This window comes from Portunus trituberculatus, chromosome 47 (assembly GCF_017591435.1).
Source record: "Portunus trituberculatus isolate SZX2019 chromosome 47, ASM1759143v1, whole genome shotgun sequence".
NCBI classification, from domain to species: Eukaryota; Metazoa; Arthropoda; class Malacostraca; order Decapoda; family Portunidae; genus Portunus; species Portunus trituberculatus.
The window spans coordinates 15099754-15125588 of record NC_059301.1 but is presented as its reverse complement, the minus strand read 5'-3'; the positions used below and the strand labels follow the sequence as shown (position 1 = coordinate 15125588).

At 47.8% G+C, this 25835-nt stretch overlaps 1 protein-coding gene and 1 long non-coding RNA gene across 3 annotated transcripts in view; one reads left to right on the top strand and one right to left on the bottom strand.

The window, feature by feature from the left end:
* The first annotated feature begins 9732 nt into the window (after nt 1-9732).
* LOC123520729 lies at nt 9733-16436 on the top strand. The gene is made up of 2 exons (XR_006679350.1): nt 9733-9879; nt 16183-16436. It is a non-coding gene; the product is annotated as an uncharacterized LOC123520729 (long non-coding RNA).
* The window catches only part of LOC123520728 (mucin-5AC-like), a 24630-nt gene continuing 8695 nt past the window's right edge, over nt 9901-25835 (bottom strand). Inside the window, exons 1-6 of one of the 2 annotated variants that reach the window (XM_045283284.1) lie at nt 18280-18367; nt 17607-17821; nt 17107-17242; nt 16713-16975; nt 16162-16263; nt 9901-14220 (exon numbers count right to left, since the gene is read on the bottom strand). In XM_045283284.1, coding sequence (XP_045139219.1) covers nt 10843-14220; nt 16162-16263; nt 16713-16975; nt 17107-17242; nt 17607-17783 — 4056 coding nt within the window. In that variant the 5' untranslated portion in view covers nt 17784-17821; nt 18280-18367 and the 3' untranslated portion in view covers nt 9901-10842. Of the gene's footprint in view, nt 14221-16161; nt 16264-16712; nt 16976-17106; nt 17243-17606; nt 17822-18279; nt 18368-25835 lie in introns of those variants that run through there. The other variant, XM_045283283.1, reaches the window with a different exon arrangement.

The following is a 25835-nucleotide window of genomic DNA, read 5'->3' as shown; positions in this document are numbered from 1 at the left end:
GTGAAGAACTGTCTCGTAGAACATTGAATATTACCACCATTATTATTATTATTACTATCATCATTACTCCCCTACTTATACTTTACGATTCTTTTTTTTTATATTACAATGGTAAGCTTTAGGACAATGATAACACACACACACACACACACACACACACACACACACACACGGATGGGCCGAGGCTGGATGGAGTTGGTGTGGCCTTGAAGCGTGAAAGGGAGGCGGGCGGACGGGCGGGCGATTGAGGCACGACCCGTGAAGCGGAGAGAGAGCTGCGAGATCGGGGTCGGGGTCTGTGTGGGGATGTGGGGAGAAGGGGGAGACAGGGCGAGGTGACGTGGAAAAGGCCTCGGGTTGCTGCCGCTCCCTACTCCTCGCTAGGGTGAAAAGGAGACGAGGAGTAAGAGGAGAGGGATAAGAGAAAAGTCGGAAATAGAGGTGAAGAGGGGGAAATGAATGATGCTAAACAGGGATAAGAGATGAAGGGAGAAATGGGAGAGATAGATGCAATGATAGTTATACATACACTGCCTGAACCGCTTAGGATTACAAGTAGTGGTGGATTTGTTGTTATTGTGGTGTTGCGTGAAGTGGTGTTGGTAAGTCTAGTGATTGAGGGAAGGACTTGAATATCTCTCTCTCTCTCTCTCTCTCTCTCTCTCAAAAATTGACTCTATTTTACTTTTCTGTTGTCTCAATTTAAAACACACCAACTATTTCTTAAAATTCATCAAAAACTTAAATTCTCTCTCTCTCTCTCTCTCTCTCTCTCTCTCTCTCTCTCTCTCTCTCTCTCTCTCTCTCTCTCTCTCTCTCTCTCTCTCTCTCTCTCTCTCTCTCTCTCTCTCTCTCTCTCTCTCTCTCTCTCTCTCTCTCTGCCGGTCATTGTTTATATACGATGTCGTGTGTCGTGTGTAGGTTTGCCGGCGGTAAATGTTTAGAGATGGCTGTGGTCTCTTTCTTTGTCTATCTTTCGTTAACTTTCCCTTTTCTTTCTTTTTTTTATCTTCTCATTTCATTGTATTCTTTCCTTGTTTTTTTTTTTCTTTCTTTCTTTCCTTCCACCTTTTCAGTGTGTGTGTGTGTGTGTGTGTGTGTGTGTGTGTGTGTGTGTGTGTGTGTGTGTGTGTGTGTGTGTGTGTGTGTGTGTGTGTTTTCTCATGAGTAGCATAATTTTCTACCTTGAAGTAACGACTGTAAGCTAAAAATATGGACAAAACCTCATTAATTTTCATCAAAAGTAATCTGTTTGTCCGGTAATGCCACACGTGACGTTCACTCACACGTATATACACCGTTGTTAAATTTAGTATCATTTGTAGACTTTCCATCCTCGTCCTTCTCCCCTCTGGTATCCACGGATGTAGGGAAGGGAGGAGCGGTAGACCTAAATTATGTAAGTACGAGTGTTGTATACACACACGTAATGACGCAAAATTGCACCAAATACAGAAAATGTCACAAGTAAGGTGTATATAAAAAAAGAACAATTCACGTGCGAAAAAAAGAAAAGGAACGTTATCCATAGAGGCACGTCTCTCTGGAGGGAAGGGGTGAGGGGAGAGGAGAGTGAAGGGAAGGTGAGAAGGGGGAGGGGATGAGTTCCGGTCAACCTCCTTGGTTCCGGCGACGCGCGCGAGGCACCTTTACCTTTCCTCGCGAGGGCGTGACGGCAGGTGTGTGAACCCCTACAGGCCGCCTGGGAGCCCCTTGATAGGCATGAGTTCTCACTTGGCGTGGGTGTTATAGACATTTTGGTGAATAACTAACTGGGAAGACGTTAAGACGCTCCATCCACGTAAGAAAATGTGTCAATAACCTGAAAAATGCCAGCACGCAGTAACTTCCTAACCTTCATTGTGCGTAATGGATTTTATTGTGATTTAGTAGGCGATATCCGTTCATAGGACTGACGTGTTCCTGTTAGGGTTCATATTGACTAACGCTGACCATTACAGTGTCCGGATGTTCGTTGTTGTTGTTGCTGCTGCTGCTGCTGCTGCTGCTGCTGCTGTTTGAGATTGCTGTTATGAACAAGCGTGATTTTTATCCCAACATGTAGTTACATACGGGTATTATCAACAGACTCAATATACACATAAGACAAAGTTTTGCCGTAATGTGATAACCCGAGACCTGTGTTAGAAGCTTCGTTGTCTCAGAAACTATGACGTCAAGAGTTCGTTTTCCTTCATGTAATTCACATGTGTACAATTTTACCTATGAAGAGACTTATTTGTTATTATTTTTTTTCTTTTTATCATTTACCAACAAATATAGTAGTCTATTTTCTTATTTTTATATCAAACATTGGCTCGTTCATAGAAAAGGTGGGTTGAGAGAGAGAGATCAGCCTGCAGAGGGCTCTCGCGTCGCCAGGGTGAGAAGAAACCGGCTCCCAGCAGCGGCGGGTATGTGTGACGCAGGGCAGGACTGTTCTGAATTTTGTGACAAAACTCCTGGAATAAGACAGGATCTCATCACTTCAAGTGTTCAACACAGCGATTGAGTCTTATTTTAATGTTTACTGCTCTACCTGGAGAAGTGAATAAGTGCAAGCAGGTGTGCCGCAGGTGAGTGTCAGCTGATGACTGTTTGCTCCTGAAATTTGTATTTGTTTATTGATTGAATGAATGAATGAATGAATGATTGATTGATTGATTTTACCGTACGTTGACTAAACTTGTATGAGCAGCAGCATGTCGGTCGGCTTCCCAGAAGTGTAGGTAAGTCTGGGAGAGAAGGCTTGTATGGCTGCATGAGTCGATGGGTGACGCCATGGTTATAAGCCCCTCGTGGGGGTCGGGGTCTCGCCCCGCCTCCACCTAGGAAGTTATTACGCCGGTAATAATCCTTTGGGAAGGATTACGTGAGGTTTGGTTAATAATCCCTTGGGGCTTGTTGGGGAGAAGGAAGGATATGAGGTGTATTATTGGATAGATTGGGAGCACATCCATTGTTTATCACGTGGCGGCAGCGCGGCACGATGGCTGTCCGATATGCAGCCATCTAACCGGTGGTTATCTGTTCTTGGCGAGGCTCCGTCAGCGTGGCCTGCACTGATGCCATTATGAAGTGTTATTGCTATAGGGAGTCACTGAAGGAAGTGAGATGAGTGGGACTCGTTAAAAGTCTTATCGCTGGTAGAATCCGATTCGATGTGTGCAGGCCACACCTGTATGTCGAGTTCCTGCATTGGCCTGGAAACAAGAGTCGTTCCATTTCTTCCCGATCGTGTCTAATGTGTCCTGATATTGCTTGAAATTAAATATCAACCTTTACAAGAAGTCCACTTACCAATACTGAGGGTGTCCAATCCACACTCTTCACAGATTGCCGGTAACACCACGTAACATAATTATAGCGTGGATATAACTACTGTGAACATCCTCGCTTAATAGCCTTCTTGGTTTCACTGAGTAGTTTGTAGCGATCTTGTTTTATGAATAGATACAGTATATTGAAATAATCCTTTTATCTACATTTATAAAAAATAATGTTTGTCTCAATTCTTTAAAATTTTCCAAATCTATTTTCTTCTCTTTGAGAGTAAATTTGATGAACTACAAAAGAATCTCATTAGGATGGTTTCATTTAAAGTTAGTTTAGAGTTAACTTGTCGGCAACAATGATATAAAACTTTTAAAATTGAACCTGTGTTTTGGCCTTACAATTACTGACACCGTACAAAGCTTCTCAATGTTCAGCCAAGACGTGGCAATAATGGTTGATTGTGCGCGTCGCGTTAGATGTGGGCGGCTGAGAACGTCACTGGCCCATGAAAATATAGCGGGACTATCCAACCACATAAAGTAGCAAGACAGTGGAGGATTCCCCCCTTCGGTAATCAACACCGTGTGACCCCGATATCGAGACGCAGCATTCAATAAATCACCATCACACTCCAATCACTGCCTGCTATAGCTCTTCTCGACAAAAGTATTTCAGTTGTGCTGGAGGCAGATGATGCTGAGCGGGTACCGTATTATTGCACAACAGTTCCCGTCGTTTCCACGCTCATCTCGTAGCGTTGCTTATGTGCGAGTCGCCTACTGTGAATCGTCACCCTTGATTAGACTCTGCAAGACACAAACCAGTCATATGAGTGAGCGGGAGGGTGAAGGAGAGATTGGAAGGATTTGTTTCCGATACGAGTCAAAGCAGCGGTTTATACACAGGCAACGATGACTGGTGAAAGTATAAGCAGAGAATACTTCCTGGTGACCGCATAGTACAGGTTGTCAACAGCTATACAATAACATAAGCTGTTCTCTGCTCTATAGTAGGTTGGCCCTTTAGGATCATCTGCATTAAGTCCAATACATGTTAGTCTTAATTTCGCTTCATGTTTTGAGCATCCAGTGGCACTTGTAGTTTAAGTGAGCCTTCTTTTTTTTTTTTTTTTTTTTTTATTTATTTATTTATTTTTTTTTTTTTGCCCTTGGTAAGCTTTCCTCTTGCATAAAAAAAAAAAAAAAAAAATTGTTCGTCTCCCCATCCTGGCTTCTTTGACAGAAAGGCACACGTGGCAGTACCGTGATGACATCCTCCCCCAATGTGTATGCAGTTCTGGTCGCCGCCTGCCAGTAGTACTCAGCTTTGCCCTCCTCCCCTCTAGCGTTCATTTGTCTCCCTCTTTCTCTTCACAGTATACAATATTGTCCTCCCCCCACCACTAACCAGTATTCCAGTTTGCTCCTCGCTCACCCGGTGTCTACTATTTTGTCTGCTACACCGCATTACCCAGTATTTCCCAGTAATATCTTTTTCACCCCAACTTTCCCGCATTTTTCCCAGTATCCAGTATTTCCCTTAAACTCCCTTCCCTCCAGTACTCCATCCCCCTTCCGTAGTACCAGTATTATCCTTTTCTCAATATTCTCGCCTTCTCCAGTACCAAGTATCATCCCCCTTCCCCAGTACTCACAAGCGTTGCCTTCACGCGAGAAACCAGTATTGTCCCTCCCCTCAACATTCAGTATTGTCCGGTCCTCTCGAATAACTAGTGTCTTGTGGTCCTCCCCTATTGTTCGTCTTGCCTGCCTCCCTCTCTCAATAACTAGAAAGTGTCCCCGCCCCTTCTCGGTACCACTCTCCCTGTACCCAGTGTCCGGTTCTGCCACTCTAGTCTCCCGCCATCATCTTGCCAATTATCCAGGCACCCGAGTAGTTGCTGCAGCTTCTAGGAATCGGTTTTACATGTGTGTTAAGTGAGTTGTCATGAGCGAGGGGAGCTGCATTCCTAGAACAGAGGAATCAAAGGACTCTGAAGTCATGTATTTAGTCGCAGCTGTGGGAGTTGTGTATGTAATTTCGGTTTTCTATAGATGATATGTCGCTGTTTTGCCTTATTATTGTAGACTCAGAAATGTAAATGTACAGAAATTACTTGTACTTTCTTTGATTTACTGACTTCACATGCATTTACAGTATTGAAGAAGAGTAATAATATGTAATGCATAAAGTATTTCGGCAAACGTTCATTTGACACTCGGTATGTTTTCATTGTCTATTGAAATCATGAATATCGACAGTAGTGAGTGTACAGCGTGAGCTCTGAATTCTGAGAACAATTCCTAGGCTGTGGTTGAGCGTGCTACAGGAGGCGACTGGCGAGGAAGTGGTGGTGGAGGTGGGTAGTTGTGGCAGTAGGCGCGCCTGATACCTCCTGAGATAAGGCTGGGCGGTGTTGCTGACATGTGGAGCACCGACTCAGTCCGTGGAGGAGCGGGGCGGTCCAGGGAAAGTGTTCCTCAGGCTGCCGCGGCCCACCGGTAATTGTCCCTCGAGAGTTCAATTCAGAAGGCAATAAACAAGAGAGTAATTGTGCGGGTAAGAGTGGTTAGGGAGGCGAGCCGAGGCCGACATGTAGGTACAGGCTAAAGGGACACAAGGGATGGGGACGAGATGGTCGAGAGAGGCAGCCAAGCGAAACTGCACCCCGACCCTGGGCCGTCCCTCGCTCACCCTGGCTGAGGGAAGAAAGGCCTCGCAATTATTGTTCTTGTTTCTATTGTTGCCTTTTATTTTTTACTGTTTTTTCCTTCGCTTCTCGTCCACCGTGTCCGGCAGCTCCCTTCCACGCTGATACTCGCCGCCTCTCCCTCCTCCCCCGCAGTGGGGACGTTCGGAGGAGTGATGGGTGGAGTTGTGAGATGCCCGAGAAAAGGGACGCTCTGTATATTGGAGTCACTGTGAGTGTTTGACACTAGGGACCACCAAGGTGCTGATTATGTGACAGAAGCCACGGCCGTTCGTCACTGGAAATATTCTCGGTCCTTGAGTTTCTTATGTGGGACTCACTTCGCTGGCCAGCGCTTCCACTGGTGTGGCTGACGACCAACAGGAGCGTCAGTGCTACCGCCGCCGGTCAGGAAGTTATTCGGCAGAGTTCACTCTCTAAATGACAGGAACTTGTCATCGTCCCCACCACCACCACTATGCCTCGCCATCTCCGTCAGCGTAGTGTTGAAATCAACATACCGACATTTTTTCTTACCCCAGTTTGTTAGATGGAGACTGCGGACAAGTTATGGAGGCAGCCTCTTGGGGTCCCTGGCAGGTTGTGCTGCCACATTGGGCCGAGTAATGGAGAGCATGGGCCATGTGTGGCGGGGATGGATCACTGCCTGGCCGTAACCGGATAGACGGACCCGTATCGTGCACCAGACACACAGACATACGTATGGCGGTTGATGGCCACGAGAGTGATGAAGTTTGGGGCCTCACAGGACCCCGCCTCTTATCCCTCCAGTGTCCGGTCTTTGCTCTCCGCAGTTGTCATCCAGCGGGCAGCATAGAATTAATGGACTGAAACATCCGTAAAATCTGACAGTTCGCAGTTATTAGGGCCGGGATGAGAAGGAATGGGCGGAAGTAGAAGAAAAGAAATGCTAATTAATGAAGTACCTTCGCTGCTGGCTTCCTGCTTTCATTGGATGTTCGATTTGTCTATATTCATTCTTCGTCCATTCTGAGGTAAGTAAGTATGTACTGTACCAGCTTGAAAACTCGAAATGCGTGAGACTACGGCCAAAATTATCAGCTTTTAGCCCTTGAGTTGACACTAATTATTAAATGGAAGCGCTACTCGTTGGCGACTTAATGAACTCAGTATTATATGAAAAGCTTCTTGGCAATACTTAAGAACAAACGTTTTACCTCATGAAATTTTCAATGACCGATAATGTTAATGATCAAGCCTGAGGTTTGTAACGCATATACTAATAATGTTTGTGAAGTGATTTATCATCTGGAGCATCGCGTGATTCATTCATTGTCTTATAGAGAGAACTTTATTCTTGGTGATAGGACGGAGCCTCACACAACCACACACACACACACACACACACACACACACACACACACACACACACACACACACACACACACACACACACACACACACACACACACACACACACACACACACACACACACACACACACACACACACACACACACACACACACACACACACACACACACACACACACACACACACACACACACACACACACACACACACACACACACACACACACACACACACACACACACACACACACACACACACACACACACACACACACACACACACACACACACACACACACACACACACACACACACACACACACACACACACACACACACACACACACACACACACACACACACACACACACACACACACACACACACACACACACACACCACACACCACACCACACCACACCACACACACACACACACACACACACACACACACACACACACACACACACACACACCATCCTCCTACTCGAGGAAAGAGCTGTCCGTCTTCATGGTCGTATATTGATCATACAACTTTGCCATTTAATCTCTTAGAATAGGTAATCACTCAACACGATGTGAAAAAAGTGTAGTCCAGAGTATGTGGTGGTTATTCTGTATTGCTGGTGTCCCTCTCTCTCTCTCTCTCTCTCTCTCTCTCTCTCTCTCTCTCTCTCTCTCTCTCTCTCTCTCTCTCTCTCTCTCTCTCTCTCTCTCTCTCTCTCTCTCTCTCTCTCTCTCTCTCTCTCTCTCTCTCTCTCTCTCTCTCTCTCTCTCTCTCTCTCTCTCTCTCTCTCTCTCTCTCTCTCTCTCTCTCTCTCTCTCTCGTTGTGTGTGTTTCACTGTTTGATCTGCTGCAGTCTCTGACGAGACAGCCAGACGTTACCCTACGGAACGAGCTCAGAGCTCATTATTTCCGATCTTCGGATAGGCCTGAGACCAGGCACACACCACACACCGGGACAACAAGGTCACAACTCCTCGATTTACATCCCGTACCTACTCACTGCTAGGGGAACAGGGGCTACACGTGAAAGGAGACACACCCAAATATCTCCATCCGGCCGGAGAATCGAACCCTGGTCCTCTGGCTTGTGAAGCCAGCGCTCTAACCACTGAGCTACCGGGCGTGTGTGTGTGTGTGTGTGTGTGTGTGTGTGTGTGTGTCCCTCCGTCCGTCCCTCCCTCCCCGGCTCGTGCCCCGTGGAGGCGTGCAGTGTGCATGGCGAGGCAAAACCTGTGCATAATTCAGGCGGCGCGGGGCGGGCTGGCCGGCTCAGGTGCACAGTGGCGGCGTCGTCCCACATTGTGCACCAGGTCACCTTTAACACCCGGCGGGCCAGGCGAGGGGGACAGACACGGTATAGGGACGAGATATGGAGCGACTTTAAGCAATACCTCCCTTACACTGGTAACGGTGATGAATTGCGCTCACCTGCTGAATTACTGGAGTGTTTCAGGTGAATGGTGCACATAAGACATCACGAGTACACAGTGTACATAATGAGAGGGTGACTCAACACACACTCTTCTTGATTGCCCACACACCTGGATGTTTTATACTGATATGTAAATATATGACAATGTTCTCTTATTTCAGTGGTGCAGCTCTAATGAGTGACGCTGGTGTGACAGGCGAGCCGCTCCGCCCACCGCCGCACGTGGTTCTCGGAGAGTAAGAAGCGATGGTATTGATCCGACCAGACTTTGTTGGGTTCAACTGTAGTAGGCGGGAGGTGAGGCTTGTGTTTGTTCACAGGTGGCCTGGGATGCCCCGTGCGTGCTGTCCTCGACTTGGCGTGCTGGGAACCCCGAGGACGGGTGTTTGCGTTCACATGGCGGGGACTCGTGCTGTAAAGGAGAGGCAGCGGAGGAGCGGGCGAGGGAGGTAGTGAGAGGCTCCGTGGAGGCCGCCGGGCAGTGTATGGGAGGCGCCGCTCCTCAACCTGCTATTAACTGGCGGAATGGGCGGTGTTCTCTCCTAACTCAGGCAAGTGGACTCCCCTTCCCCCCACGCCCTCACTCAACTCCAAACCTCTTTCCGACCTAGCTGTCCCTTTCTTGCCTTCCTCCCTCACGTGATCACTTCATTACAGCGTGTGATGGAATGCTTGTAATTACTCTACCTATTATTACTACGAGCATGGTGTCTGATTAAGTGCTTGCCGAGTTACTTCAACCTCTACACACGCACATGTAGGCACTAATGTTGGTAGCAGCACACATTTTGCATTATTATTTGTTGAATATACGTATTTGAAGTGTGTGTGTGTGTGTGTGTGTGTGTGTGTGTGTAAACTTGTACTGCAATTGGATGGAGGAGGTGAGCATGAGCATGGGCAGTTGAGGTTGTGTGTGTTATGGATATTAGTTAATATTGTTCATTAAAGTTATTATTTTCCTTGAAGGCAACATGCGAGGAGGTGCAGCAGGAGCGCGGCCTTTGTTATGCCTCGGCGTGGCTGCGTCACCGTGGGGCTGGTTGGGTGGCTCGAGGCGATGCTGCTCCTGCATTACCATGATGAGACGCTGCACACGGCGACTCGCTGACACTCCCAAGTAAGGATGATGGAAACAAGCTTTCTCTAAAAATCTTTGTGTACTTTAAAATCTACATTTGCTGGATATACAGAGTAATATTTGGTCTATACACGTGAAGATAAAACAATCACAAGCCTTATATAATAATATGTTTAGTCATATACAAATCTACATGGTGGATGTGTTTTATTATATTATATAAAAAAGCAAAAGTACTTTTTAGTTTTGAAGGAAACAAACGTGAGGGACACTCGTGACACCGCCGACAGCCAAGTCGAGGTTCCTGCAGTCCTGCAGTGTTCCGTAACACACACTGCACCCATTCACTCACTCACTCACTCATTACCTTCATGAGCCGACACGTGATATGTATGGCAAGGGAGCGTTCCCTACACAGGCCTTTTTACAGAATATTTCAATAAAATGTTAAGAAGGAAAGACCAGTAAAGGTATCAATCAGTGTATCACTGCAGCACGCATACAATACGTCACACCAGGGACACAATGCCTGGTGTATCACCGATGCCCACACGCGCCACTAAACACGACACACCGCCTGGTGTATCCCGATGCTCATACGCGTCACAAGACACGACACACCCAGGACACATCGCCTAGTGTGTCCTGACACTCACACGCGACACAACACACCCCAGGACACATCGCCTAGTGTGTCCTGACACTCACACGCGTCACAAGACACAACACACCCCAGGACACATCGCCTAGTGTGTCCTGACACTCACACGCGTCACAAGACACAACACACCCCAGGACACATCGCCTAGTGTGTCCTGACACTCACACACGTCACAAGACACAACACACCCCAGGACACATCGCCTAGTGTGTCCTGACGCTCACAGGCGTCACAAGGCACTTTGTTGCGGCACTCGTTGGGAGATCACGACCACAAATTAAGTTAGTGTTCGTTCCGTATCATTCTTCACCACAACTAGAAAATTCTAAGTCGGCTATTCCCTATCTGTTATCAAAAAAGTTGAGCCCGTGTGTAGCGGCGGCGGCAGCTGCGGGAAGAGATCTAGTGAGGTTTTCAATCTCCAGAATCGAGGAAGTCTTAGGCAGAGGACCAGTTTCCTTGAGAGGAGAGTTACCCGCAGCCCGACCACCTCCACCAGACTGTTTATTGGATACATTCTTGGTGGTGGTGGTGGCAGGGGCCGAGGTGGTTGTGGTGGAGGAAGGTGGCTTGGAAACATTGTTATTGTTTCGCGCTTCTGACTGGTGCCTGACGAAGGAAGGATTTGGTATTTGTCTCACCGAGGCATTGGCGGGGGACTTGGCTATCGCTATCTTGCTGGAGGCAGGGCGCTTGGTGATGGATACGGTGTTGGTGTTGGACGAACCCAGCTTGGCCGACCCGAAAGTGGTCTTGGTGGTACTGGAGGTGGGGGTGGTGTTGGAGGTGGTAGAGGCTGGGGTGTTGGGCAGCTTTGTGATGGTCACCTCTGGAGTGGGCGGCGAAATTGTGGGTGCATTTGCCGTTGCTGACGGCCGGCAAGTCTTTGTAGGAGACTTTGAATTAGTAGTCTTGGTAGCCGTCGTGGAGGAGGAGGAGGATGAGATGGACATTCTGCCATTAGTGAGCGGGGTCTGGGGTGCCGCCTTACTAGTAGGAGACAGATCAATGGGAGCTGGGTCGTTTGGTCTTGGAAGATTCTTCACCATGGCCGCCAAGTTAAACTCCCGGATGCAAGCCGCCGTTTGACTAAGAGTAATGAGATTCCTCATGGCGGTAACGTCTGGAGTGGCATCCCCGTATGTGGAGGCCATGTACGCTGCAGCCAGCGGCACAAGACTGCTGGCCACGGGGCTTGGGTACACTGGCGTGGTGGTTGCGGTGGTGTATGCTTGGTGAGCGTTTATTTGGCTCGTGCCGATACTTATAGAATTCATGGCCGTATTATTTGTCGGGCTGACAGCTGTGGTGGTAGTTGTGCGCTGCTGCAGATGTCTGTTGGCAAGTGACTGCGCAATGCTGAGTATACTGGGGGAACTGAAGGCCCCTCGACCTCGCCCAGGAGATTTTGGTGCAGTTTTCCCTCCGCTAGGCGACACGGTCTTTGTGGGTTGGGTCTGGGTGGTGCCGCTGCCAGTGGAGGACACGACTCGGCCATGATTATTCGTCTCACTAGGTTTTGATCCTTGTGGAGCTCCATTTGTAGTATTTGTAACACTTGGCGGGGCGACGCTACTGGCTGGAGACGAAATAGTCAGGGGAGGAAGAGCATCTCTCACCGACGCTGTGGTGGACACTGGTGCTGGGGAAGGCGAGGATGCACATCTAGGCGAGGGAGTGGACCTGGGGGAGTGTGAGGGAAGGCTGGAGGGAGGTGTTGGGGTGCTGTGCGGGCGGGGTGTTGTACTTCCGGGCTGACGGTGTGGAGCAGGGCTGCTGGGGAGACGGTGGGGAGCGGGACTGCTGGGGAGTCGGTGAGGAGCGGGGCTGCAGGGGGGCCGGTGCGGGGCAGGACTGCTTGGGGGACGATGAGGAGCTGGGCTGCTGTGAGGTCGATGAGGAGCAGGGCTGGTGGATGGTCTAGTGTTGGCGGGGGTGGCGGACCGCTGGGGACTTGGGCCCAAGTGAGGCCGCTGGGCACCAAGGCTTGAAAGACGTTGGTTAGTGGAGGAAAGCGGGAGTTTCTGTACACCGTGCCCCGCAGGAGACCCAGCACGAGGGTGTCCCGTTGGAGGCTGAGAGGCTTCTATGGAGGCATGATGCTGCATCACTTGAGGGCTGGAAGGCTGCTGGGGACTGGAAGGCTGCTGATTTCCCTGGGTTTGTTGCGTTAGTGCAGATCGCTGGTTGGGCTGCATGGGATGCCGCTGGTGGCTGGGCGGGGCGGGTGTTCGTTGACTATTTTGAGGCGGTGGCTGCCGCTGACCTATTTGAGGTGCTGGGTGGCGTGACATTTGGGGGCCGGTGGGTCTCAAGCTATGGTTCACTGGTAGCCGCGGTGACTGCTGGTTTGTCCTTTGTCCAGCCGGTGCTCCCTGGCTCTGAGGAAAACTTGGTTTCTGCATCTGCCTGTCCATGGGTAACGTTGCCTGCTGAGGTGACGCAGTGGTCTTAGTGGCCGTCACAGTAGACATGTTGGCTGAATCCTTACTAGTATTGACTTGTGATGACGAGGATGACTGTGTGCTGGGTGTGCCATGTGCTGTGTTGGGCAGGATGGGTGAGGATGCAGGGGTGGTCGTGTTGTTAGTGGAGGGAGTGGGTGAATTGATGGTGGAGACAGGTGGACTCTGAAGGGGAGACGTGCAACCGTCTTGAAGTAAGCCATCGCTCGTCCTCTTGACAGACACTTTGGAGGCCACAAGCTTTCCTGGCGGTCCACTGATGCTGTTCAAGCGATTCTGCACATTGAGGCTGGCGGACACCACAGGGTTGCCGGGGCGGACGGCCATGCCTCCAGGGTACACCTTTTTACCCATTGGTCGAGCTACGTTAGGAATTGACATCCGGGGTGCCGGTGGTCTCATTTTGGCCGCACTGATTCGCGACGGATTAGGAGGCCTGCCCAGACGCGGACGTGTGGGAATGATTGGATGTGACATTTTGTTCCCTTGCAGATTGGGAACAGTGCCACGGACCTGCTTCAATCCAACATCATTCAGACCATTGACCACTGGCTGTGACGCCTGAATCATAACAGGCGCAGCTGATGTCATCGCCGGACTGACGGGAGTCTTGGTGAAGACCGGCGCCACAGCAGCTGGCGCGTTAGATCCCACAACTGATAAAGGAACTGTGGTGGGCGGGGTCTGCGGGGACATGTGGGTGAGAGCAACGCGTGGGGTGGTGGTGGCAGGTGTGGTAGTAGTGAGGGCTGGCCGCCCCCTGCCACTGGACAGTTGCACGGCTCCGGCACCACAGCTCATGATGCTGGTCTGCGTAACAGATGAACTGGGTTTTGTCTCGGTGGATAGAGAAGCACTCACAGGCACGGTGCTTGTCGCGATGTTGGGTTTGTCAGCCACAAACGTCTGGGGAGGCAAGACTTTTCCGCCATCCTGAGGCTTTTCATCCTTACAGTCGCCTCTGGCAACTACGTCCCCTTTCGTCGAGTCCTGCCATGGCGTACTTACTGCAGGTATTACCTTGCTGTCTGGCTGGGAAGGCTGGAGCTTCGCCACCTTGCAAGGTGGGGCGCCAGGCTCCGTTTTAACCACAGCTTTGCTCCCGGATGGCTTAACTCTCTTCCGAGTCGTAGGCAAAACCGAGACGGTGTACATGAGGCGCAGAGGAGCATCCTCTGTCCACTTGTACATGTACACCACGTCCAGCAACGTCCACTCCCCCATCAGACAGTCTCCACCGTGCATGATTTCCACCTGTGGGAGACATGAAGAAAATGGTTATGACTGTGATGTAATGAAGGTGAAAAGAAAGCGAATTAGAAGAAAACCTTGTGTCGTGAAACTTGACCAATCATAACCACCTTTCTCAATAACATCGTTTGAATAAATGATCTACCATGTACTGTACTACTAGCACATATATATGTACGTATACTATATAAGGCACAGTCCCCAAGTGGAGGAGGAGGAGGAGGAGGAGGAGGAAAGGGAGGAGGAGGAGGAGGAAAGGGAGGAGGAGGAGGAAAAGGAGGAGGAGGAAAAGGAGGAGGAGGAAAAAGGAGGGAGGAGGAGGAGGAGGAGGAGGAGGAGGAGGAGGAGGAGGAGGAGGAGGAAAAGGAGGAGGAGGAAAAGGAGGAGGAGGAAAAGGAGGGGAGGAGGAGGAGGAGGAGGAGGAGGAGGAGGAGGAGGAGGAGGAGGAGGAGGAGGAGGAAGAAGAGGAAAAGGAGGAGGAGGAGGAGGAGGAAGAAGAGGAAAAGGAGGAGGAGGAGGAGGAAGAAGAGGAAAAGGAGGAGGAGGAGGAGGAAGAAGAGGAAAAGGAGGAGGAGGAGGAGGAAGAAGAGGAGGAGGAGGAGGAGGAGGAGGAGGAAGAGGAGGAGGAGGAGGAGGAGGAGGAAGAGGAGGAGGAGGAGGAAGAGGAGGAGGAGGAGGAGGAGGAGGAGGAGGAGGAGGAGGAGGAGGAGGAAGAGGAGGAGGAGGAGGAGGAAGAGGAAGAAGGAGGAGGAGGAGGAGGAAGAGGAAAAGAAGGAGGAGGAGGAGGAGGAGGAAGAGGAAAAGAAGGAGGAGGAGGAGGAGGAGGAGGAGGAGGAGGAAGAAGAAAAGGAGGAGGAGGAGGATGATCCGCCAATGCTGAAAGCATGATCCGCCAATGCTGAAAGCGTACAGTGCCTACCTACCTCAAGTGTGTGTGCGTGCGTGTGAAGGATCAACCATATATATAGGAAGGTGAGATGAGTCACACAAGTGGAGAGAGAGAAACCTGGGCGCTGTAGGGAGGGAGAGTGGTAGGCAGTGTCCCGTGTAAAGGTGTCCGTCCGTGCGGAAGTGAACCCTGTGCTCCACATCCCTCTGTTATCTTTGCCCAATCAAACTCGTGTATAAAAAAAGTGTCTATGGGGCTGATACTGCAACCATATATATACTGCGGAGGTTTCAAATATTCGATAAACATTTGATTGATGACGCGCTGTACACACTCATAATGATGACTCTTGCTTGTTCTAGTTTCGATATCGGCCCCATAGACACTTTTATACACGAGTTTGAGCACATAACAGAGGGGTGTGGAGCAAATGTTCACTTCCGCAAGGACGGACACTTGTACAGGAAACACTGCCACTGTCCCTCCCTACAGCACCCAGATCTCACTGCCACTGTCTCTGCTCGCTCTCTCTGTCCACTTGTGATCTCACCTTCCTAGATGATACTTGACACACGCACCTCTATTTCAACTAAACAATATCCCGCTAAAAACTGTCAGAAGTCAATTAACTGAATACTTTTTAGGTAATGATGCATGGAAGAGGGAGGGGAGAGGGGGGCTCTACAGGAAGTGTGTCCCTATTAGAGCTCTACTGACGAGAGTGGCGGGTTGAGGGAAAATTATCAAAATAAATACAATAAAATGACTCTATCCTATTTTTCCATTCCCTCTAACTTCTGTCTGTCTGCCTACCATCTCATCACGCCCCACTCTCTCTCATTCTTTCGTACAAAAATCACACTCAACAAGGACGCTAATGTGAAGAGAGGCAAGACTGGAAAGAAATAGTGGAAACTCAGGAAACACACACGAGAGAGAGAGAGAGAGAGAGAGAGAGAGAGAGAGAGAGAGAGAGAGAGAGAGAGAGAGAGAGAGAGAGAGAGAATCAACACATTACACTATAAATAAGAGATGTAAACATTACTACTATTCACCTTGTGTGTCTTCGGGGACAGGTTGTATTTGAGGCGGACGAACTTCTCTAAATGGGACACCTGGACCGCAGCAGGACACCTCAGGTACCGCTTGTGGGCCAGCTGGGGAAGACAGAGAGAGAAAAAAAAAGTTATGAACCATCCGATAGAACTAGGGAAGATGGCAAGACAAAAAAAAAAAAAAAAGTCAGTTATGAACCAACCGACAAAGTTAGGAAGATAAAATTGTTACTAAGTTACGAACCATCAGACAAAACTTTATAGCAAGACAAAAACGTTACGGCAGTTATGAACCGTCCGACAGAACTGGGGAAGATAACGAGACAAAAAAGTTAGTTATGAACCATCCAACAAAACTTAGAAAGATATTAAGACAGAAAAAAAAGTCTATGCTCTTGTCGGATGGTTCATATCTATCACAATAACATCACGAAGCAGTCAGGTAGTGAATGTGTCAGTGAGTAACGGCAGATAACGGAGTAGTATCTTCCTCTGCCTCTTGTGTAAATGTTTGCATAATAAAATGAGTTACAAGTTCCTCATCGCCTCACCTTGGAGTCGCCGCTGCCATCACGCCCCTCGCCCTCTTCCTCCTTCACCGACACAGGCTCGCTCTTTTCCTCCTGCACTGAAGTCTTGAGCTGCTTCTCCTGCTGGCCATTGCTGACCTTGAGGGGCTTGACCAGGTGTGGGTGCACGAGGCTCTGCGTGGGGCATGGCGGCGCCGAGACGTGCTCCAGCGACAAGGAAATCTGGTCATCGACGTGGAAGAAATGGCGTCTTTCCCTAAGGCTCTGCTCGGTCTTGTCTCCACCTGTAATGACGCAACGACCACCTGTTACCTTCCCAAAACACCTGAGGCTCGTTCCCCTTCCCTGTCGTGATATGATAATTTAATTAGTCGTGACGCAGACCCAACACCACACTCAGCCCGGCTAATCTCACCTCCTTCCGGGTGCTCCTTGTAGAAGTAGTAGCGCCTCTTCATTTCGGAGTGGAAGAGGCCAGGAACCAGTTTGAACACCACGTCCTGCAGCGTGCGGTCCTCGCGGAGGGACAACAAGGGCTTCGTCTTGTGCACCTGCGGACAACGGACACCCACCGCTCAGTATACACAACGCTTCATTCAATTGAAACTCAGTGACGCGACATTCACTCCCTCTATATTGTCAAATTTCAAACACGTTTTTCGTATATTTTTTTATTAAACACTACTCTCCTACTTCTGCAATTTTCTAAAGCATACAACAACAAACAGCTTTCAACAAAGATGTTCAGTGTTTAGCTGTTTGGCAAGAAGGGAGAAGTAAGAACCAGCGTGTCCCTGATCTGTGCACGCTTGCTTTACAGGCAGGTGAGGAGGATTTGGTTCAAGGTGGAAAAATGATCCTGTTTTAATCATCTCAGAGAGGTGTCTTTCACTCGTTAAGGCGGGAGCGTCTTACCTGAACATCACAAATGGGGCAGAAAGACGAGGTCTGCAGGTAGCGAACAATGCAGGTCTTGCAGAAAGTGTGCAGGCACTCGATGATAGTGGTGGCATCCACAAAGTAGCCGGAGCAGAGCACACACACCAGGTGGGCGTTGAGTTGCGTCAGCTTCACGCGACGTAGTGGCCCCATGTCTGCCTCGCCCGCCCCATCCACTCAAGGCAAAGTACCTGCACCAACACAAACACAAATCATTAGACACAACGTAGATGGTACAGCGATACACAAGTATTGCACCAAGCACAGTACAACTCATTGGAACATTTTCACTACCCCCTACCCCACACCACACTGAGTTAATGATTATACAATTAACAGTGAACACGACTACACGACAATCACAGCCTCTATCCATACACAGTGTGAAGGTTGGTGATTACTGTGAATCCACAACACACAAAGACTTGTAACAGGTGTGCCGTCCACATATACCTTCTGTCATGAATAAATAACCGAAGTAAAATAATACAACTATAAGCAAACAGCGCACAAATGAACGGATATCAAAACGGTATTCAGTGTTTAAAAGCCACGACGTATCGTGGCGAAGTCTTCGAGCAGCCGTCCCCCGTCCCCCGCACCAGTCACTGTCAGCCAACCTCCGCAGCTCACTCCTGGCTGTACTGACTTTGTTTTCCTTCCAGACAGAGGCGTCACCAAAACCACAACACGAGACTGTATACAGTGTGTGTGCGCGCGCGCGTGTCGGAGGGGGGAGGGAAGCGGATCATGCACTATTCAGCAAGAGGGGACAAACTTCCCAGCACACAAAACATGAAGCCTCGGCAGCGCTAACGGAGACGCCGCCGGATTACCGAGACCAACAAAACCTTGTGTACACAAATCTTCAAAACAATAACGGTAACATACAGCTGTTGTGTTGCTGGCGGCGTCCCTGCCTCCCTAACAACTGTCGCGCCCAAGGACCAGGCCACACACACACACACACACACACACACACACACACACACACACACACACACACACACACACACACACACACACACGAGAGGCCGTATGGGTGGGTTAATGGGGAGGAATGGGGGAGGGGGAGGGAGAGCTGGGGAGTCAAGTGGGTGGACAGTGAATGCTCTTTGCCTCAGTGAAGGAATTGAAACGAATATGACAAGACTTTCTAGATGGCATCCTCATTCACCGTCCACAGCTGACTCCTCCAGTGATACATTATATATGCAAATGATGAACACAGATCTGACCCTGCTTACCGCTCACCGCTCCTCGCCCACCGCCCCGCCTGACGCCAACACCAGCTTACTCGTGCACCTGCTGGCTGGAGGCCGTCCCCGCCACTTGAACTGTGCACGCGTCACAACCTTGCCATGTTCCTCAGCGGTGCAATAAGATATGTGTTAAGAGACGCTTTGCTCACTCACCACTTGTTTGAAAAGCCACACAGATGATTAGTCCGGTTCTCAAGAGTGTTTGTTCTGTTTAATAATGTGGAAATGTTTGTGTTTCTAAGACCATAAAAACACTCTTAAAAACCTGTGTTATTTCACGATTAGTCCGGTTCTCAAGAATGTTTGTCCTGTTAAATAATGTGGAAATGAATGTGTTCCTAGGACCATAAAAACACTCTTAAAAAAACCTGAGCTATTTCACCAAAAGGTTTTTGAATTTTGTGGAGAGGTGTTGCAGAAGAAATGTGATCAGACGGGTATTGCTTCGGTCACACTTTCTACCTGGATAATGACTTTTTGAACTGCCCTGCGAGTCACATCGAAGCATATGCCAGCGAAGCACTACAAACCACCACCTATACAACCACCACTATATACAACACGCATCCACCATCCACTCGCGAGCTAAAGTTCCACCGTAAAGTTAAATTATATACCACAAACATTCCACCACCACACTTCAACATCACATAATAAATAAATAGATAAATAAACAAAACATCCTATTAAATATTAGGTTAGATTAGGCTGCAGGCAATGATCAAAGAGGGAAGGAATTATATCTTTAGTGACATTTTCATACAGGAGTGTTCGTGTGATGAAATTAACCCCTTCAGTACTGGGCCACATTTTTACCTAGAGGTCTGTGTACGATTAGACCATTTTACTGACATGAGGAAGGGTCTATGGAGGTCAGAAGATTAATGGCCACAGTCGTCACTATTTCAATCCCCCACATAAGTTTATGAAGTTGTATAAAACCACGAAATAGTAAGCAGAATGAATATGGAAACGCGTCATGGTACTGAAAGGGTTAATAAGAGAGAACTACCATAGCAAACACAGAGAACGATTAAATACACGTAGAACAACAAAACCTGGAAATATGAGAGCGGTTTATCACACCCACTGACATAAACACAGGAGTGAATAAATATAATAAGAAAATAACGAAAGCGAGCAGTGATCTAATGCATCACGACCAACCCGCTCTGCACTCAACATGATACTTGACTGAATTCCATGACCAGTGAGGTTTAGCTTTAACTCAACCCTTCTCTTTTGTTCTCTGCTCCCACTCTGCTGCGTGAAGGTATACCAGGTGTTTGAAGCTACGTTAACTGCGTATTGATTGAGATGTGGTGCTCTATAAATAGGATAATAAAATCACTGATTATTACGAGCAAAATAAAAGCACACACACACACACACACACACACACACACACACACACACACACACACACACACACACACACACAAGGAAGACTGAATAGTTTATATAAATATTCGCCAGGGGGCCGCTACAGGCATGCAGGTGTTACAGAGGCACACAACTCGCTGCATTTCTCCCAACGAATACACACACTTGTTATTTGCGTCACGCCCTGCCATCAGTTTTAAATGTCAACTGCCCGTGAACACAGCTGACTCCACCACCAACACAAGAGCCAGCCTGTACTGTGCGTGGCGTGTGAAGTGTGGGGGCGTACGTACACTATGCTCGTATTCACAAACACTTCTGTGCTTCACCTCCACTATTTCAAAAGCCTTTATTTAAATTTACACGAGTTTCTTTAAGGTGTTTTTTACAGTTATACATGCAGAGTGACAAGGTTTCTGCATTATTATCTGTAGAAACACTCTTGAAAACCCCGGTAATAATCTGTAGCCTTGCAAAATCGTCGTGGTGAGAGAGCAAAGGGCTTATGAATACTAGTCTATATACCATAACACTGAGGGAAGGTCTTGGACGTTATAGATGACACTTTCCTCACGCTAACCTCCTTTCGGTAAATAGGTATGTCAGTCCCCTTCTAAAACACTCACACACACACACACACACATCTGTATCTATCGTAGTGGTTCAGTCCCCATCTCACGCCCCTGCCACCTTGTACGGACCACCCCTCACCACAGCTCCTCACATCCCCCCTCTATAACTCTCCACACACACACCATCTCTCTGTCTCTATCGTATTGTAGTCCAGTCCCCATCTCACGCCCCTGCCACTCTACATGGACCGCCCCTCACCACAGCTCCTCATGTTCCCTGCCTCTCCCTGCATTACGACTCCTCTCCACACTGCCAGCTTGTCCTTCCATCCCTTCCTTTCTCTTTTCCATTGGTCGCGGCACGTCCACTTTAGTTGTGACCCCCATCCCCCCTTCTCTCTCCCCAGCTCCCTTGCATTCTAGTCTTTTTTTTTTCCTATTAATTAAAAGGTATTCGTTTAATGTCAGCCTATTCATGTATTCATTCGTCGATCTGGTGGAGGAACTATGTATGTGGAGAGTGTGGGAAAATATAGGTTAGGGAGGAAAGGTTGTGGTGATATTATAGTATATACATGTGAGTGGTGAGTAATGAATTTGATTATTTATACACATTAAAAAAAAAAAAAAGTGTGCTGCGGTGTGGGAAATTGCAGGATTCACTTATTCATTCATCCATTCACTCATTCACTGCCATCCCTTTCCTAAACACTGTCTGGTCACGCTAACAGAGGCTAAATAAACTCCATCAAGAAGGAGCACAAGTCACTAACCCATTCACTGATATTAATAATAGTACGGCATGAGTGACTTGAGTGGCCCCAGATGATCACACTCAGCATACATACAACACCTCCGGATGCTGTGAGGTTTGTGTAACTCAAGCACTCTTTTCTCTCACTGTCTCTTCTCTTCTACAATAAATCTATAAACTTGCGCCACATCACTTTGTCAATTTTTAAATACTGCAGCAGTCCAAGGGTCAAGTCAAGGAGGGTTAAATGTCAAAGGTTTAGAGTGTGAGTGATGGTAATATGTTGACATGTATATTAATTTTCAGCCTCTACCTCCCTCTCTCTTCACAATACATACGAAGAAAAAGGGCACTTGTCAATAGTCGTATTCACTGACTATAAAACTTCAACAGCAACAACAGCAACAACAAACATTCCACTGAACGAAGCAACAATTTCTTTTTTTTTTTTTTGTTTTATCACAGTGAACGCCCCCGAGTCAGTCAGTCAGTCAGTCAGTCAGTCAGTCACATGTCAACACGTGGCAGTACGACTTGGAACCCACGACCATTTAAACAACCCACCTATGATCAACGACGACCTCTTACAACCCAATAAACGACATGCAAACACTACCAACGACCACAACAACCTACAATCACCACAACCACTCACAACCCAAGCAGTATTACCAACCTACGCCCTCTGAATACCCCTGCACTAATTTGACCACGACTGAGCACTGTGTTACGTGAAGGATCGTGAGGTAAATGGCCCATGACTTGTAATGTGCTGGTGTGGGGGCGGAACTCATCTGGGAAAAGGGAAAAGGTGGTAATGGAACCTTTAATTAACCTTATAAAGTATATTAACCCCTTCAATACTGAGACACATGTTTACCTTAAGATATGTGTACGATTAGACCATTTTACTGACATTAGGAAGGGTCTGTGGAGGTCAGAAGATTAATGGCCACAGTCTTCACTATTCTAATCCCCCACAAGAGTTTCTGAAGCTGTATCAAGTCACCGGATGGTAAGCAGAGTGAATATGGAAACATGTAGTGGTACTCAAGGGGTTAAGAGATCTGCGGTCCCTTTACCTTGCCTTACTCGCGGTCCTTTCTCGTTATAATGTAAGGGAAGGTAATAGTACTAGTGTTTCTGCCTGTCTTTCTTCACCCTTGCACCGTTTGTCTATTCTTTCCCATGATTAGTTGTTAAATTCATCGATCCTTACTTCTGTACTTCTATTAATTGGTTCACGAGCCTCAAGGATAATGGATGATGTGTAAGGAAGCAATGTGGTACGTATACACTATGCTCGTATTCACAAACACTTCTGTGCTTCACCTCCACTATTTGAAGGTAAACGAACACACAAGCAACAGAGAATGACCAAGCCAGTTAGTATATAGTGAAGATAAACGAACACATACAAGCAACAGATAATGACCAAGACAGTTAGTATATATGGGGAATATGACAGTACTCTCGTGAATGATAGAATGACAAGTTGCAGAATTGATATGAAATGTGATGTGGGAATATATGGCAGCACTCTCGTGAATGATAGAATGGGGAGTTGCAGGATGGGTATGAAATGTGATGTGGGAATATATGGCAGTACTCTCGTGAATGATAGAATGGCGAGTTGCAGGATGGGTATGAAATGTGACATGGGAATATATGGAAGTCCCGTGAATGATGGTGGAAGTGGAGTAGTTGCAGCAGAATGGGTATGAGAGGGTGGGAACAGGGAACACACACCTGAAGTAAACGAACACACACAAGCAACAGATGATGACCAAGCTAGTTAGTTAGTATATAGTGAAGGTAAACAAATGGGTACGAGACTGTGCTGTTGTTGCTCGACTGAACGACACAAGTTAACCATAAACAAGATATTAATTAACTCAAACATTCAAGGCAGTACTAAAATAATAAGTGGGTTTTTTTTTTCTCTAGTTCAATGCTAACTGTCAGAAAATGTGGGAATGTTTTGCTTCTCTCTTCTCTTCTCTTCTCTTCCCCCCCCCCTCTCTCTCTTCTCTCCTCTCCTCTCCTCTCCTCTCCTCTCCTCTCCTCTCCTCTCTCTCCTCTCTCTCTCCTCTCTCTCTCTCTCTCCTCTCTTCTCTCTCTCTCTTCTCTTCTCTTCTCTTCTCTTCTCTCTCTCTCTCTCTCTCTCTCTCTCTCTCTCTCTCTCTCTCTCTCTCTCTCTCTCTCTCTCTCTCTCGCCGCGTGTTGGCCGTCCCCACCTCCACCGTGCGGCTCGAAGCGACATTCCACGCCTCTCGCACCTCTGGCAAGCGACCAGCCAACAATGCGTGGGAACTCCTTTTTATGTATGGATGTGAAGGGAGGAGAGAGAGAGGAGAGGAGAGGAGAGAGAGAGAGAGAGAGAGAGAGAGAGAGAGAGAGAGAGAGAGAGAGAGAGAGAGAGAGAGAGAGAGAGAGAGAGAGAGAGAGAGAGAGAGAGAGAGAATGTGATGGTTAAAAGGAAAGGAAAGCGTGGAAGGAGAGAAGGAAGAAGGAAAATATGAGGAATGAAAAGAAGGAAAAGGATAAAAATGTTAAGAGGAACATACAAGGAAGAGGGAATGGCAGAGAGAGAGGAAGGAAGGAAGGAAGTAAAAAGAAAAAGGAAAGAAAGGAAGGAAGGAGGGAAGGAAAGGAGTAGGTAGAGTGGGCGCACAAGTACAGTACACAGTGAACGAAGGTGAGGCAGGTGTTCTCATGTCAATGGAATATAAATGACCTCAGAACAAACTTATGGGTGAATATTGTAATGAGTCAGGTGGATTGTTAGCGATAATAACCGTTTATGAGGTCATTAAAATGCTCTGTCTGTCTGTCTGTCTGTCTGTCTCTCTCTCTATAAATATGCAACACAACTCCCTCCCAGCCACAGTCTACACAACACACACTGCCTCTAAACACAACACAACAACATAACACATACTGCCTCTCAACACAGACAATAAAGCACAACACACATTCCCTGCCTCTCCAACACACAGCACAACATTATCTGACCCTCAAACACACCTGACCACAGTACTCTCAGATCTCTCAACACAACACACCACAACACAACACAGGTCTCCCCCAGCCACTCAACACAACCCACCCCCAACACTCTCGCTGCCCCTCAACACAAACAGCTGTCAGAACACACCAATCATGTGCCATTATGTACCATTTACAGAGAAGAAATGGGAGGAAGCACTAAGAAATTGTAATATTTATCCCCAATTTGTTTTAATCGATACAATAAGGTTAAAAATGAGAGAGAGAGAGAGAGAGAGAGAGAGAGAGAGAGAGAGAGAGAGAGAGAGAGAGAGAGAGAGAGAGAGAGAATATCCAACCACCTACATACACCTCACTAGGACGTATAAATAAATATAAAAAATAAATGAATAACCCTAGCCAGCATAATACAGGCACCAATATCAACACATTATCACCATACCATGCCTATAGAACACGCCCTCTACCCCCAACCCCCCTATACAGCCATTTACGTGCCGCCCTCCACACCCCATCCCCACCACCACCACTATCACTATCACTACAGGTAAGATATGCATGCACGTGTCCCGCTCGTAGCCAGGTAATAAGGGATACAGGTGCGTGTGTGTAATGATCTACCTGTGAACGTCCAGCCCTGGAATCCACGTGGAGATCAAAAATAGAGCGGTGATGAATTACAGCCACGCACGAGCCAGGGATTAAATATTTACTACGGGTGATGACGCTATGATTTGCTGCCCTCTATGCAACTTGACGTTCTCTCTATCTTTTCTTTTTAGCTTTCATACAGGAAAGACAAAAAAGTTGAGAGTAGTGCATGAGCCAGGGAATAAATATTTACTAAGGACTAATATACAAAACATGACGCTATGATTTGCTTTCCTCTATGCAACTTCACGTTCTTTCCATCTTCTATTTAGCTTTCACGTAAGAAGGACTCATATACAATAGACCACAGAAAAAGATAAAAAAAAAAAAAGTGGATCAGGAGGTCGAGAGTAGTGTATGAATGTGTCTGTGTGTATCTACTACCACACTGACGAACACGGATGAGGACAAGCCGACAAGCCAGCCAGCCAGCCAGCTAACCAACACACTGAAGAGTCTCACACCTCACACCTCACCTATAGCCACTACATCCTTTCCTCCTGTGTTACCTGAAGCACGAGAAACAGGCAAGGTCACGAGAGAAGCTACACAATACCTGCCTGACAGTTACCTA